At 42.1% G+C, this 17,116-nt stretch overlaps 2 protein-coding genes across 5 annotated transcripts in view; one reads left to right on the plus strand and one right to left on the minus strand.

The window, feature by feature from the left end:
* Window positions 1–17,116, plus strand: part of LOC138449151 (uncharacterized) — a 260,056-nt gene that overhangs the window by 25,833 nt on the left and 217,107 nt on the right. The window lies entirely within an intron of this gene.
* The window catches only part of LOC138449172 (zinc finger protein 398-like), a 509,505-nt gene continuing 502,404 nt past the window's right edge, over window positions 10,016–17,116 (minus strand). For 2 of the 3 annotated variants that reach the window (XM_069604750.1, XM_069604749.1), the window contains one exon: window positions 10,016–16,162. In XM_069604750.1, the coding sequence (XP_069460851.1) occupies window positions 15,396–16,162 (767 nt within the window). In that variant the 3' untranslated portion in view covers window positions 10,016–15,395. Of the gene's footprint in view, window positions 16,166–17,116 lie in introns of all 3 variants that reach the window. The other variant, XM_069604748.1, reaches the window with a different exon arrangement.

The following is a 17,116-nucleotide window of genomic DNA, read 5'->3' on the forward strand; positions in this document are numbered from 1 at the left end:
GTCTTTCTGTCGGCCTCCCGGTTCCCTAGAGCAACACCGTACTTTCTGTCTCCGTGTGGTGCTCCTCCAGGTAGGTGTTCACGAAGGCTGACACAGGTTCTCCCTTCCAGCTTCTTTTCCACGGCTTTCCGTGCCTGCTCGTGAAGGGGTTCGATGTCGCTTCCTTGTTGTGCCACTCGTCCTCCACTCGGATGGTTCCCAGTGCTTACAAGACTCCTGGGCCTGTCCTCTCTAGTTCGCTCTAGTTCGCGTCTCGGCAGGGAAGCTCAGTGTTCCTTGGGCTCGGCCGCAGCTCGTTCCACTACGTCAGATGTGTGCTCGCTTCTTCCTGCCACACCTCCTCCTCTGCAGCTTCGTGGTCCACCTTCCTGTATTTGTTCCAAGTTTAATTTGATTGGGTCTTTATCCTCCACACGATGAGGGGTTGGGCCTGTCTCCCACTTTCCCCTCTGGGGTGAGGATGGTGCCTGGAAAGGGTCAGAAACCACAACTGCCATTTGTGTAGCACGTTGCAAGTTATTAAACAGTTTAACTCTCATATAACCACAAAACTATTAGGTTCTTGAGGCATGGAATGAAAACATATATTCCTGTTTAGGCAATGCCTGTCTCCCCCAGTGGGATCCCACTTGCCCTGTCCCCTAGGGGTAAGCGTAACAGGCTTATCTCCCTTATCCCAAAGGGCGTGGGGAGAGGGGAAACATTCTCTGGAATAGTCTTTACAGCCCAGAGAAGATAAAAGACTTTCAGTCTTGTGTTTTCAGGCTTTGCAATGGATTACCAAATTCTGTTCATAACACTAAACTGATTTCTATTTTCAGGTTGATGTTGAAGCAGCATCTTTTCAGGCAGGTGTTAGGTATGGGTTCTAGCAAGTAAGGGTATTGGTTTTCTAGAGGCGTTACATACATACTCCAACTGAATGAGGGGAAAAACGTAAAACTATGCAATACGACCTTCTTTTGCCATTCCACTCACTTGGCTTTCAAGCCACACCCCTTGAAACATGTCATGAACCATGCTTCCCCCTAACTTGACCACTGTCAGTCACGGTTTCATTACGTTTTTGGTACACTTCTACCATTGTTCAAAGTACTTTTAAAAGTGGTTTCTGACACTTCAGATTAAGGAGAAAGACAATTTCAAGCATGTTAGTAGGTAGATATCGTATCCCAGAAGGGTATAGGCCTGCGATCTGCTGATGTACATGGCTTTAACATCTGTTGATCAATTCATAATGGAAAATGCCATTTGCAAAGTTTCACAAAGAAGTCGGGTTTTCGAGAAATGGGGCTGCTTAGCAGAGTATGTCTAAAGCAGAGGCAACAGCCTGCCACAACTGTGGGCAGATGAAAGCTGCAGATGGGTTTTTAAACCCACCCTTTTTCTCTGTCCTCCCTTTTCTTTTCACTTTTTTTTTTTTTACTGATTGGCATTCATTATTGCTGTTATGTATTCTGACCGTATTTACATAACCAACCACGTTTACTTATTCTGTTCCTGAGGTATTTCTCAGTGTTTGCGAAGTTAACAAAAATTGATTTCTGTAGACCATCCTCAGATGCGTTATGCATCTCCCATGTTGCACTCCAAATGCTTGATATGGACAAAGAAATCTGAACTCCCATTTACTTTTTATTTTTTTTTTTTAATTTATTTTTTTAATTTGAAACCTCAGCCTGATGAAGCCCAATGTAAACATTAGGACTTCAAGCTTTTGTTACAACTTGTTGATCATCATTTTAGTAATCACAAAGGATCCGTGTACATTTAAAAAGGGTGTCTGACACCCACATAAACACACATGTCATTAGACAGTCACACTTTTTCATCAAGCCTTAGTGAGTCTATGAAGTCTACTGCAGCGCAACTCAATTTGATGCAGTGACCAGCACTAGCATAGGACCACCAGTCTCGATTTCCTCCTGCTGCAGGAATACATTTGCCTAGGTGCTGTGTCCGTTTTGCTGAGAGCCGCTTGCACTTGGTTAAGAGATGTTCAGTTGTTTCTATTTCACTGTTAACAAAAGCGACACATATTATCGTTTCCTTCGCTTATATGTCGACGCCACAGCATCTCTTTTGTTTTTAAGGCGTTTAAGCAAAGTCTCAAAAATTGATCCTGATGATGACGAGAGGGACAGTTTGTTAGGTACAGACTTGGCACATTTAACTTGTGAGCTCCAGTCCTGAGTCGAGAGTGGTCGACATTTGATGGCGATGGTCAGTGTTCTGGATCCAGTACCAAAGTTCAAACTTCTTTTTTGTAACTTGTGGACGCATGATCAGGTCATTCACGTTTAGTTCGGCAGTAACTAGAGTAGAGATCATCCTCTCCTTCCACTCTTCTAAGAGCTTTGATGTTCCCGGGCCCGGTCGTAGGCAAAAGATTTGAAGTGCTGGTGCCACAGGGCTCAGACTCATCTTGCGCAGTGCCATTAGTGATTTCCACAGGACACAAGTGTGAAGCGAATTTAGGGACAGTTCGTATCTTATCTGGACCATCGAGATGTTTGGAGGCAGCCTCAGGACTCGCCGCCACAAGATCCCTTTCATCTTCTGCCAGAATGAGATGTCAATGTTCCACCCGGATTCTGACCCAGAGGTGATTGCTGGGACGACCTTTAGAGCATAGAAAGTTAGAACAGGAGCAAGGGTGAATTTGCGTAGTTTTTGTTCAACAGCTGAGCTTGGATTGTAAGTTGTGTCATTCGGTTTTCTATTTCGAGTTTCCAGTGGTGTTCATGTAGGGACTTGTTAAACGTAATCCCCAAGTATCTAATGGAGTTGACCACCGCAAGATGTTTCCCATCAACTCTCCACGTAAAGGCTTTCCGTTTTTTGGATTCTCGTTGACCAATTATGACAATCTTTGTCTTTTCGATGTTCAAGGCCAGGTCGTTGATGGTCAGATACTCTTGTAGATTTGCTAACTGCCGCTGGAGACCAATTTGGGTACGATCTAGAAGAACCACATCATCGGCGTAGATTATACATCTGATTTCGATCTGGTTTAATTTTGGTGGAAAACATTGTACGTTTCTTCGAAACTCTGGATGATCGCAAATGAACAATTTGAAAAGTTCTGCTGCCAACGGACACCCTTGTTTCACTCCTTTGCTCGTTGGTATTTGCCTTGATAGAGTGCCTTGCTAGTTCAGCCTAATGCGGACAGCAGTTTGTGAGTGTAGAGCTTTTATTGGTTTGATTAAGTTGCGGGGACAGTTCCAGTTGTTCAATTTTTGCCACAATTTATCACGATTGATGCTGTTGAAGGCACCCCACAAATCAATAAAAGCCAGATAGAGGTGCGTCTTTGCTTTAAGGGTTTCCAATTTTAATATATTTAGTAGTAATAAATTGACTTCCACACCCACACCTCTGGTGAATCCAGTTTGTCTGATGTCGAAGATGTGATTGGACACAGACCATGCTGCTAATTTTTGACGCAAAAAAGAGGCGAACATTTTTCCTATTGTGTCCAACAAGGCAATCGGGCGATAGCTGGTTGGATAGGCCCGATTGCCCTTTTTGTATATTGGCACAATAATTGCTTCTCGCCAGGAGTCTGGGATCAACGTCGATGCAGACAGTCGCAGAAACACCAATTCAATAAAAGTTGCCCATTGTGCCACGTTTTCCTTGAGCATCATGTTTGTGATTAAGTCTGGGCCTGCAGCATGCGATCTTTTTAGGGCCCGTATTGCTGACTCTATGTCATCTTTATTGATGCTTAGATCCCATGAGGTCAGCTTGAAAACTGGAACTATTGATGTGTCCAAGGATGGATCGCTAAAGATGTTTGTGAAGTGTTGTTCCCATTTTCCAGCATCAATTACATTTGACATCATAGATGATTGACGGACATTTCCTGTATTCAGAATTACCCAGATTTCACGGGGATTCTTTATCAGTTCCTTCATTAAGACCTCGGCTTTGTCTTGCTCGATTATTGATCTTTGAGACTTTAGCCAATTACGGTATACCCGACGACGCTGGCGAATTTTCTTTTGAATAATCAGGTTGTTACTATTCTCGTATCTTGATTTTTTTAAGGCGTGAATGTCGCATCTCATGGCCTTTTTTGCTTGCGACAGTGTCGTGGATGATATGTGTTTATGCTTTATGCCCAATTTTCTGTCCCGGGCTTTTGGTGCGACAAAATCATATAATAAAGGAGCATAATTCACAGACAAGGCTGTGTCATGAGGGAATTTTTTGGCCCATTTTCTCGATCTTAGGTCCGTCAATCCGCAGACGATTTCCTCCTGCGTTGACAGAAATAGAGGTCCTGTGTTGTTTACATTCGGTGTGCCAATCCACAGTACATGTTAAACAAAGGAGATTATGATCACTGGAAGGCATGTCAGTTATTGCCAGGGTCATCTCTCCTTCGAATAGATTATAAGAGACCCAAAAATAATCGATTATTGAGTGTGCTTTTTTGATTTGACCAGGTTGAGTGAAGGTGGTTGATCTCCTGGTACTTTTCCATTTACCATCATGCAATTACGGTTTCCAAGGGAGAGACTCCACTCATGGCTCGTGTCGATAGCTCGTCAACTGGTAGCAATTTATAATGTCCAGAACTAGAGTGATAGCTAAACCAGGTACAATTTAAATCACAGGCACATATTATTGATAAATTCTTGTAATTCAAGAATGCCTTTTAAATGATTGATGTGACCGTGTCTATAAAGGTCGTTGTGCTTATTGTATTTGGGTTCCAGTATCCATTCAAAACAAGCAAGTGTTTTCTTGCGGAACTACTTGCTTCAGCAGTTTGTAACAGGGCTCCTTGAACAAATGGATTCGGATTGAATGAATCCACAAGGCTCCACCAAGGATTTATTTTGGTCAACATCAGAGGTCCAGAAGATGGTCGCTCCATAGCACTTTTAATGGCTGGATTTAGTAAGGCAACGACACCATCTCTAATTGGTGTATCAGTTAGCCATGTCTCCTGGAGACAGATGATGAATACTTTTTCCAATTGGATGTCACAGTTGTTAAATAAATGGGTGAATCCCCTGGTGTTCCAAGATATGAATTCCCGTTTATATTCAGATTGAATGACTGATGGCTAACGCTGGGATGTTGCATCATGGCGGCTAACGCTTTTTGGCGCCTAAGTGGAATTTTGCCTTATGTTATTTGGGATTGACATTGCTTTACGGAGATCTGCGCATCTTTGTTCATGACTTCCTTGGAAACTACTCCTTGGGCTTGATGAAGGCGAGTTGGACCTGGAGCGCAACGGTTCGACAGATATGTCGAACCCAAAGACCAACAGATCTTCTGCGGTGTTCAGGATGGTGTTCCTAACTGAAGCAGAGGTTATATGTAATAAGACTTGGTCACAACATTTCTCCGTGGCATACTCCGTGGCATACTCCACACTACAAATATCTTCGGAACGGATAGTACGGAGCGATGGAATGCAAGTAAAGAGTTTCATCACGTTGTAGCGATTCAGATTTAGGTCGCAGTCTTCGTGATGCACATTTTGTAATCGCAACTTACAATGCAGGTTTCGTGAACCAGTTTTCGAAGAAGGTTGAGCTTGTGAGGTGAATCAAGGTTGTTTATGTGACTGGAATCTTGTGTGCTTAGGATTAATAAGTGCAGGTATTACTGATCCTCGATCAGGGTCCTTCATTCTGCAGTCCAAGTGCTTGTCCCGCCGTACCTCTGGTTTGAGGTTTGACAGAGGTTCAACACCAGAAGCTTTAGAAAACGTGTGAGATTGGCCAGTTGCCTTATCAGTGGGAGAAACATCCATCTGAGTATGTTGAAAGATCATAGAGATCGATCTCAGACCCTGACAACTTGCTCACAAGACTTTCGTGATCTGATTCAAGGCGTTTTTTTGCAGGAGCCACTATATTTGGATGTTTTAGTGCCAAGTTTTCATCAGAAGGAACACCATTTTGGTCGCAAGGTTTTGGCACTTCTGACCGGGAGATTAGGCCTGGCTTAATCGAGGGCATGACATTTCTGATGTATTTTCTCTGCTTCGTTTTCTGTTGACGATTTTTAGGGTCTTTCGTACTTGCTGATGGTTCATCGTGGGGCGCCTTTTTTGGTGGTATTTTTTGTACCGGTTTAGTGGCAACCTCTATTGATTTACAGGACCATCAAAAATACCAAAAGAAACCGTTGGATTTGAGATGGTGGCAAGTGGAGGTTTGTATTTTAGTTGTTGCTTTGACGTAGGATTTAAGGTGGCGTCCTGAGCCTCCACGTCCAGATTTGAGTGTCTTTATCAGGAACCTCACTCACAAGGGAAAGAGAAGTTGATTGTGATTTATTTAATGGATCATATGGAATCATAGAGTCAATCACAGAGACTGATGATTTAAGAGAAGGCATTTTATTGGAATCGATTGCCGGCATTGGTAGAACCTAACCTTCACTGGCTCCAAGTTTGAGCCCATCATTGATGTTGAATGGCACATCCACTTTACGTCTTCGAGCAGGCCGTCTGATAGAGTGTCATTTTGGCAATGATGCCGTGCGGCGAGATCGCTCAGCCGCTCTTGCCATCGCAATGTCAGTTCAGCCTTGTGAGATAGCTGAGTTTGCAGGAAGTTGGTCACGGATTTGAATTTATCCATCTTTTCTTTTAAGGTGACGATTATGGAAGTCTGATCTTTGAAGGCTTTGTGCAGCGATTCATACATTTTTAGAAACGGTAGCAGTGCAGTTGAGGAAGCAGCCAAGACGTTATTGTAGATTTGCATCGCTGCAGCAGACAAAAGACTGGGTTTAGATTTAGAACCAGATTTTTCGGCCGTGCTTGACTGTGAATTCTTTACAGAGTCAGAGTGGACATCGCTGAATCCCGAGGTATTCACGACTGGCAGAGCTAAAATATCACGCGGTGGCTGAGCAACTTTGGTGCGTGAGCTCGCAGTCCTAGGTGTGCGGACGATGTCTTTATGATTTGAGTGCACACGTGAATTCATGTGGATTACATTCATACTGGAGGCAGCAGAGCCTCGGGGGTTTTCTCCATCAACTAGAGTCGCACCAATTCAAAGACAGTTCAGTTTTTTATTACGTGAATTATCACTTGCACGCAGAGACAAGTTTTCCAAGCCGGCATCATGTTGAGAATTATTTCGATGGTAAGAGTCCATTAAAAAGTTAGAGTGAGTACATAACTGAGGAAGTTTTGGCATGCACAGCATTCATGAGCCTCTATAGATGTTGGCTGTGTTAAAGTTATGACGCTTCGCGGTTTCATTAGTGACCTTTCACTTACGCAGCGTTCCAGGTTTAGGGAATTATTTATTTCATGCCCACTGAATCGGTCTTTGTAGTGATTCATAGTGTCAGTAGCAGGGGCACAGCCGATTACAACTTTATTATTTGTGCAATTGGCAGCAGATGTATTTTGTCCTAGGATGTTCACGCTCGTGTTTTCATCGCCATCTTGAGAGGCTTCCATTAACTCTGTGTCCATACATTCGAATGGAGAGAAGAATTCATCTGTCGTTTCATAAGTAATCAGATTGTGGCCTGTTTGTCGGCAGTTAGTTGATAGAGACAATCCTAACGGACTTAAGGATAATCAGGGTACACAGGGTAAGTCAGTCAACGTTAGTAAGCGACGTGGAGGCAGGATTTCGAGGTTCGCGATGGCATTATCAGGCGCAGTAATCGCTTCGAGCTCGGCGCGCTCTTCAGAGATGATGACAATCTCTGCGCAAGTGGGTTGATTTAGTTCTCTGGTTCCCGCTAGGTGATGAGTGTTAGCTTCTAGAAGCGGTAATGCCTGAGCAAGGACGGCGTCACTACTGCCGAGTAGGGGAGCTTTATTTTTTTCTCCCCTTTCATCTATTGGCTTACATAGTGCAGATGTAGGTATAGATATAAGTGGGGGCGAGTTGGCAACACTCGTTTTCAGTGATAGGATAGGCAGTGAAACAGACGATAAGTCAGGCAAGGTATCAGTGGAACTGATTGATTCAGTTAACTGTCGGGCATGTTTAGCAACGCTTACCTTGGCAGTTTCAGGAACTGAGTCGGCCTTTAAGGCAGTCCAGGGGTTTTGCATCCGACGTTGTTGGATGGTTTTTCTATGTGTATGTGGCCGTCCATTACCTGTTTGTGCAGTCATATTAACCAGATCACTGTCAGTCGCGGACTGACGCAGACTGACTCTGCGCACGACTCCACGCACGCTCTGTGCGTGAGTCAAGGATTTATAGGTCCAACCCACTAGGTGCCTTAAAGCAGCAATACACAGTTGATATCCTCAGTGAAAAACACGTCGCTGCAGCTCCTCTCGAGGCAAAATTACAGTGGACTGACGCAGACTGACTCTGCGCACCACTCTGCGCGCGCTCTGCGCGTGATTCAAGGATTTATAGGTCCAACCCACTAGGTGCCTTAAAGCAGCAGTACACAGTTAATATCCTCAGTGAAAAACACGTCGCTGCAGCTCCTCTCGAGGCAAAATTACAGTGGACTGACGCAGACTGACTCTGCACATTACTTTTTTTATTTTCTAAGTGTTCCAACATTGTGAGCATGCCTTGAACAACTCAAAACAACTCAATCTCCCTTATTTCAAAATCTAGACTCCATGTTCCATCATTCTGCTCAAACCGTAGCTGCAACACCTACATTCATCATAATTTGCTGATCCCAAGAGTGTTATAGTTTGGCTGTAAGATCTAGTGTTTCATTATGTATTAGAGTATCATCAGACCAATTTGTGTTATTGTCCCATGGTCATATTGTCCTGGGAGGATAGCTCAGCGGCAACGTGCTCGCCTTGGAAACAAGACGACACGAAGCAACACAGGTTCGATCCCCAGGTCCGCGCTTAGAAACCTCTGGCTATTAAGCGCGTTATAAATATGCAACTAAGACATATTCCCATAACAGCGCCTCAATGCCCCCGGGCTGTCCGAGCGCTTTAAAAATGGAAATAAATAAAATAAATAAATATTTAAATCCCTATGTGCATGTCAAAGTCACATTTCAATTGTCATTTTTGCTGTGGTATCCATGCAATTTACAGTACACTCTGGGATTGCATATGTATTCTGATTCATTGGAACTCATGCAACAACAAAGGGTCAGAATCCCAAATATAAACCCCCTTCACTTGTATTCTTTAGAGTTTAAATAATCAAACACTGGCACCAAATATATAACATCTCTGACAATTAATAAAAACATAGTATTCAATTGCGTTATACAACTGCTGGCATCTTAGTAGTTGATTCGGTAAGGGACTGGCTTCCTAATCATAGCCTTTCACTGTGTGGCTCAACAAAGTTGCTATTGCATTTGAACAGTTCAATATCTAGTTTCATCATGTCAAATGTTTTTGAAGAATGATCAGAAAAGCCTTATTTATACCAAATGAATCCTGTAAACTCCCTCAGAAAATAATCACGATTCTTGTTTAGTCAAGAAAAATTAGAATGACGCTGATCGTTTCTTGCTTAATCATTATTTTATTTGAACGGAATGATCAATGTCTATTTCATGCTTTTAAAATTAATGGATTATATAACACATTGGATCCACCCTCAGAAATTGATGAATATAAAAATATTTGACAACATTTTTTCCATGAAACTGAGAATTTTCTGTATGTGTTGCTATCAAGACAAATGGACCTCAGCATCTTTATTTGGTTTTGCTCCTATTCAGTCTATATGTTGTCCATCCTCTTACACTTCTTCTGAAAAAAATTAGTACTCTAATCTCTTAAGAGGGTGGCAAGATTGCAACTGATTGGCCTGCACAAACTAGTCAACTTCCAGCTCACCTCTTTTTACCAAGATTTTATACACCATAGATAAAAAGTGCATGCGCCCGTGTCCAGTAAGAGAACCACTTTCTTTCTTTAAGCTAAATTCTCTGAAAAATGTAACTTGTGATCTTCATCACAAACTTGTATCACAAAGTGACCATCAACCAACAAGGGATCGAACACCACGCTTCTGTTTTGTCACATGGTAGAGGGAACACACAACTACTGACACCAGAATAAAGTTACACAATTTTATTGAGCAAAAGTAAAACATAACTCTTACATGAACATTGTTTCAGGGTGACTGCAACAAAGGTTCCTGGGAAACAGTACTTGTAAACAGCTTTATAAATGAAGGAAGGTAAATGGTAAAGGCATACAGAAAGGTCTCCTGCTTGGTGATTTCTAAGGCTCGGTTCTTATCCTTTCTGATGTGGACCACAGGCCCTCTCTATGGATTTTAGGTTATCCATTGACAAGTGTCCCAAATGTCCTCCCCTTCTTGGGGCTTCTTCTCTTCCAGGACCAAGAGGCGAGACTCCTCTGTTAGACATGCCCTCTCCTGGGGATAATAGTCACTCTCTCCTTCCCTCTCGCTTGACTTTACAACACCCATCTTCTGGGCTCGCGGGTCTCCTCCCCCCTCACTTGAGCACTCCAGTCTGAGCATTCCAGTCGTCTGGGGCTTAAGGGGCTCTGCTCTTTGGTTACGCATCCCCTCTTCCAGGGATCCACGTAACTCTCCAACTACTTCTCTTGGGTCATGGGCCTATTTCTTCTGGTCTCGAGGGGCTTTTGCCCCCCTCAGTGGAGCACGCTAGCCCTTCAGGGTTGACAGGGCTCTCGCTCTCCTCCTTCTCATTGGAGTACACCCGTCCTCTGGGAATCCAGGGGCTCACCTTTGAATTGATTGGATACATTACTTTCTATTCCAAGCCAGAGCAGAAGTCTTTAAAAGCCATTTTGGATTGTATTTCAGTTTGTTTCCAGTGCAGGAGCTGTTTCTTTTGGCTGCTCTGCTCCTGCCTTTCCCCCACAGCTACTCCCTAGCACAGAAGTTTGTTTTGTGGGCATCTGGTGTTTAAAAGGCTCTCACAAGGGAAAGGAACACCTCTAGTAATTTTTCACTTGTGCAAAATCATTTTTCCTTTGGGAAGGAAGTATTTCTCTCCTTACATGCTACAGCTGCAGGGGAGGGGGAAAACCATTCTGATAAACAAGCACTGCTATAGGGAGGGGGTGAGGTTTCGGATGAATTAGGCTTTACCCTTCAAGGATCTGTACCTTTTGACTAAGGTGGTCTCTCTAGATGTGCTAGTGTTTCCCCAGAGCATTTCTTTTTCTGAATCCCTGGAAGTCAATTCCAGAATCCCCTCTGGGTTTTGGATCTCCAATCCTGATGAGTCCTGGGAGATCCCGACTAGTTGCTCTCTCAGGGCTTTTAGGAATAGTCCAGGATTTACCCTGTCAATCCTATTCTCAGGCGGACCAGGGGTTGGATGTGATTTTACCACTGTGACTTTGTTGCAGTATAAACACGGCTTTATGTTATATTATCCGTACAACTTGGACCCAATTTAGAAATAACACACTTGGCTCTGATATCTTGATTAGTATTCGCCAACATCCCTCCAGTCTCCATCCATTCTCTTGTGTCTCGAGATGTCAGGATGATTGTTTCTATAAATGCCTCTGGAAACAGAAAAAATGAGGTCCCACGCATTTTCAATTTCATTTGACATCTGGATCTGGCTCCTTTCCAGCATTCCAACAGGTTTGCGCTATTGTAAAAACAGAAAAGATGGCCCCAAAACCAAATGAACAGGACACAAACTAAAAGTCTCTCATATCCCGCTGTCCTCATGATTCCCTTCAGAAATTTGACCATCGCTCTGTTTTTGGCTGTGTCTTGATCTTCCTGTTTTCATGGGAAAGGTCCTTCAAAGGCTTGGGTGTGATGAGTAGGTCTCCTCTGGCTCCCTGGTTCAGGGGGGTATTAGTCATCTGAAAGGAGCATGCTGTTGGTGTTGGGCCGCCCCCACTAAAATGAAGCATGTATGTTGAACATGTAGGCAGGCTAACTGCTCTCTCTATCATTTTAGCCAACTATGGGTTTTAGTGTCGTGATTCTAGTGCCTACCAGACACCTGACTCTCTCCTCCTTAATGTCCTGCCAAGTGCTGTTCCCTCTGGGACCTCCTATTTCCTTCTTCTCTCTAACAACTGGCTTCACCTGCACCTTCTCAGAGCTCTGCCACATGCAGTCTTTCCCTGGTGGGTTTCAGAGTTCGTCTCTATACCTCTCCTAGTTGCCTCACACTGCTCAGGGGTCTGAGAGAACCCAGTACAGGTACATAAGAAGAGTAAGGAATATTAACAAGTAAAAGAAAAAATATTTGCATTAAAGATCCAGAAAATACTTACCAGATAACCAGATAATATTTGGATACCGCATATTGGTGTTGTAGCTGAACAGAGATTCTTTAGATTGTTAATGTTACATTGACATAAGAAAGGTACTCACACTGTCTTTGGTACTCGTAAATGGGACCAAGAAATAAAAAATGTAGCAACCTTTAAGGGGATTTTGTTTCAGCAAGGAATTTCATTTGACAACAGGTGACCCAAAATAGAGAGCACCCATTAGAATCCCGATTTCTACATCGGACGGTAGTGGAGGAGAATATCCAAGGTAGCCTTGCTGCCTTTGTGACTTAATAGTTTATTTCATCCATAGTCCGCTGTTGTTTACTTTCACTTCATGTTATACCAGATCGTTCAATCTATATGCATGCACTACTACTTTCCTAGTGGATTTGATTACGTCGTCTAAGATTTCAGAACACATCAAAGCCTATTCAAAGCAAAATGCATTTAACACTCTTAGAATATTGAAAAAAGCCCAATTCGTTGTGGGCAATAAAACGCCCTGGTCTCTCTCATTTAACCACATTTGTACCCACTATGAAATTGTCTTGGTAGGCGCCCTTTGTTCTCTTCAAATACTTGGTGAAGCACTAATGTGGGTACATAGGCAGGTAGACAGAAGACTATTTTAAGACCCTTTTCTCCAAAACTTCTATATCAGACAATTTCACAATTCCAACAGCTCACTGCCATGTATTTGTTTATGCCTGCAACAGTGTTATTACCCCATCTCTGGAACAGACTTTAAAGGTCGAATTTAAGTATGTTGCCTTAGTGCTTTGAAGCAGTGTGCTTGGAATGTCACATGGTAAAGAAACGCTAATAAATAAAATAAAATAAAATAAATGCCTTGAAGGCCACAGCCTTTTGCATTTCAGAAACCTTACCACCATGCCTTTTAGACGGATATTATTCACAGTGAAACACAGGTGTGGGTGTGATTTACTGCCATACATGAGTATTTTTGTGACATTTATACTGCAAATCATTTGAGCTACAGGAGGTGTCAGTGGCATTTAGAAGTGTATAGAGACTGACTGCAGTTTGAGCAAGAATGACTAGATCATCTGTAACCATGAGTAACTGCACCCTGGAACACTTAAGTGAGACAATCATGTTGTATCTGCAAAACAAGATCTAACTAATAATTTATATACAGATTAAACAGGCAGGGACAACAACTCATCCCTGTCTGATCCCTGCCATTCACCCATCAGAGGCGGATTTGAGTATGACACAATTCACAAACAGACGTCCCTTTCAGCTGTACCTATTTCATGGTGATTCAATACAATCTTGGACATTGTTCAATGAAGCCAATGCTCTTCCGTTGCAATGTTTTTGCTGCACTTATGATCTGCCTTCAGTTTAACTTAACAATCGACATACCATTTAGTGCATTCCCAAAGTATACTTTTATGGCTTATTGATGTATGTTCTTTTTCTTCCTTCTGGCCTTGCAATGTTATCCATTCAATTTTATATGTATATGGTTTCCTTTCTCAGATATTCCTGTACCCATAACCAACATTCTGGTTTCTGGTACTGTTAACATTATAATGTTTTATCATGTTCATTCATATATGTTCAGACAACCCTGAATGTATTCTTCATATGTCAACATTGTTGTGGTGAATAGTGATCATGGTTCATTTTGTGTTTTGATATTAAATGTGGTGCTTCTCTGCACAATATATGCAAGACCGTCGCCAGTGTCAACTACACAAACATGTTATTATCCCAGTGAATGCACTACTAAGAATATACTCAATCCTGTTTCATTTTATTTTTTATTTTTTCATTTTGCACGAATAGGTGGGTTTTGTACAGCAATAGGCACCTTTTTAGGGCTGTTAATGGAAAAAGGTACCAGCATGCCAACTGGAAAAATGAGTGTTAGGATATATTTGGGTTTCCTTAGTCGCAATTATGGTAGCATTCAAAAGGCAACTGCTGGTGCAAAGAATGCATTTGCCATTGCAACAACAATATTTATAATTTGGGTTTTGCTACTGGAAGTGATGAATATACAATCCGGATTAATGTTTAATCCACAATCAAACAGGATTAAATTGACGTTTTAGACAGAATTCACTGCATTGATAAAAGGCTGTTTACGTAATCTAAATGTCTGTCTTTCATATCCCTTATTGCATGCATCGTGCAGTACGTGCAGAGAATAGTCTCCTTTCTGTCCCAGCTTTTAACATTGGCCCTCATTCCGAGTTAGGACTACACCATGGAGTAAATAGCTCCATGGTTGGCAACCATGGAGCTATTTACTCCATGGAATACCGGCATGGTGAATGGAGTAATTTCCGGTCCATTCCAAGGTTGGATGGACCGGTAATTCCCCATTCACCATAGCCCGTCCCCATCCCCATTTCTGCCCCCCTAGGGCTCAATGGGAATGGGGAAGGAGGTAATTACGGCACCGTAATTTACGGTGCCGTAATTTACTCCAAGGTCACTTTGCGGGTCCCGTAATTTACTCCTGCTAAAAGCAGGAGGTAAAGAGGGACCCGCAAAGGGAACTCGGAATACGGAGGTAAGGGATTACCGCCATCGGTGCCCTTACAGGCGCCGGTAATCCCTTACCTCCAACCTCGGAATGACCCCCATTGTCTTTCAAATTTGTTGGCATTTCCTTCCTGTTCTAAACCTGTCATTTACTCCATTTGAGTTTCTGTGGGTGAAATTGGTAGTGTATTATTGTGTCTTCCCCATGTCTGTCAAACTGTTCCTTCTAGTTCCGATGAGTTATGGTTCATTTTATATTTCCATTTAAAGCAGGTTTGTGGTCTGTGACATAGTAATGGCAGAGCAGAAGTTAACTGTTGTCTCCGATAGCCTACTCCACTGTTTCCAGGCTTCTGGCTTTCTCACATACAGATTGGCTCTCTGTGTGTTCCTGCTGCTGTACAATGAGCAATATTACAGTCACCATTGTCTCACTGAAAAGGTTATTTTTTGAGTGAAGCAGTCACTGTATTTCTGCCATCAATTAGCACTATCCCTAATGTGCAGGTGTGTAATGAAAACCCTTTCTATCCTGGATTACTTGACAATGCAATATATCTTACATTGTCCACTCGTCGTGTCCATCATAGACGTCACATTTATGTCCTTCATAACATTATGTAATGAGTATTGCAACATGAAGTGAATCCACTCAGAATTGGGAGAATTGTTACAGCCACTCTCTGTTCAGGGGTCCCCTCTCCCTTCGAACTCTCTCTTTCATATGTATAGTTTGGTGTCTAACAAGTGTTTCTTTTCGACTGAAGCTTTTTCCACACACGATACACTGATACGGTCTCTCTCCGGTATGTATTCTTTGGTGCCTAATAAGAACTTCCTTTTGTTTAAAGCTTTTCCCACATGCGGTACACGGAAAAGGTCTCTCTCCGGTATGTATTTTTTGGTGTCTAACAAGAACCCCCCTTTGGTTAAAGCATTTCCCACATACAGAACAATGATACATACTCTCCTTGGTAATTGTATTCCCATGTTTAAGAAGTTTTGACTTTGCAGAAACACGTTTCTTGATCTCAGTATTTATGTTTCGCCTTTTTTCTGTATGTGTTCTTATTTTTCTAATGTGACACTGCTTTGGACGGATTTGCTCGTCTTCTGAACAGGCATTTGGTTTCCATTTGCACAAGGTGCTTGATTCACTTGGAATACTGTCAACATCGGTCATGATATCGGTCATGATACTCTCATGGCCATACAATGTTCTCTGAAGTAAAGTGGATGGCATTGGTTGATGGTAAACACTTTGCCATTGCATGATATTCTCTCCTCTTGGTTCCTGGTAATTTCTTGAAAACATCTGACTTGTATTATATGTTCTTTCCTCAAAGCTTTGTGCTACCATTGCTGTTGTAGACTTACATCCTGTTGAGTTGTCATTTCTTTTCTCCAAGTTCTTATTTGTGTCCATGCTTCCATCGCCTGCTAGGTTATAATAAAATAAGGGTGGATTAGACATTGTCAAGTGAAATTCTGTATTATCCCAACAATAGTTTAATTGTAATGTTTGGCATGGTAAAGCAACCAGATAAACAAATACTTGTATTACTGTCAAACCTGCATGCTCTAGCATCAAAGGTATTGCACTAAAAACTACAGAAGACACTAAAACTTGGTCTACGAGTATATAATCTCAACATCTCTCTCGTTAAATGAGCACACATTCAAAAAGCAGCCAAAGAAGATGAGAATATCAATATTGTACAGAAAGGAACACCAATTAAACATAGAGCATATTTCAGGTCTCACCCTACCATATGAAGAATGTGGATTCTGCATTAGTAAAGGAAAAGAAAATTGTGAGGCAATGAATGGGCACTATATAGATTATTCGGCGTACATTTAGAGCATAAAAAGATTAGGACTACAATGCTTGTTTCTGTTATTCAGTTCCACGTATAGGTTAATTTTGAGGCATTTCAAGGAACTACCTTATTTATCCTTTACCACTTGTAATGTCATCATCAAAAAATAGCAAACAATACGACTCTGAAATCAAAGGGCACCAAGTTGCTAAAATAATCAATGGTCTAACAGATGCCACTTGCTTACTGTGGCACTTACACATTACCTCCAGTTTGCTAACAGGTGGTTTTCCAAAAGAAAGTTACAAATTGCTGGTTCTGAAAAGGTGAATAATCAAAAGTAGGTATATTTAAGAGTACTAAAGAAAAGCAAGAAAAGTGATTCTTAGACTTTACTCTGAAAAGTACAAGTTACTCAACTACAAGATACCCATTGAAGAAATCTTGCATTAGTCCATATTCTCTTTTACTCTATACTGATGGGATAGCCACAACAGGAGACCGGACCAGAGAATTGCATAGAAATTGATTTGAAAAGATATGCAAATCCAGGTCACCATGCCCAGCTATG

This window comes from Ambystoma mexicanum, chromosome 1p (genome assembly GCF_040938575.1).
Source record: "Ambystoma mexicanum isolate Mex_15411 chromosome 1p, UKY_AmexF1_1, whole genome shotgun sequence".
Lineage (NCBI taxonomy): Eukaryota > Metazoa > Chordata > Amphibia > Caudata > Ambystomatidae > Ambystoma > Ambystoma mexicanum.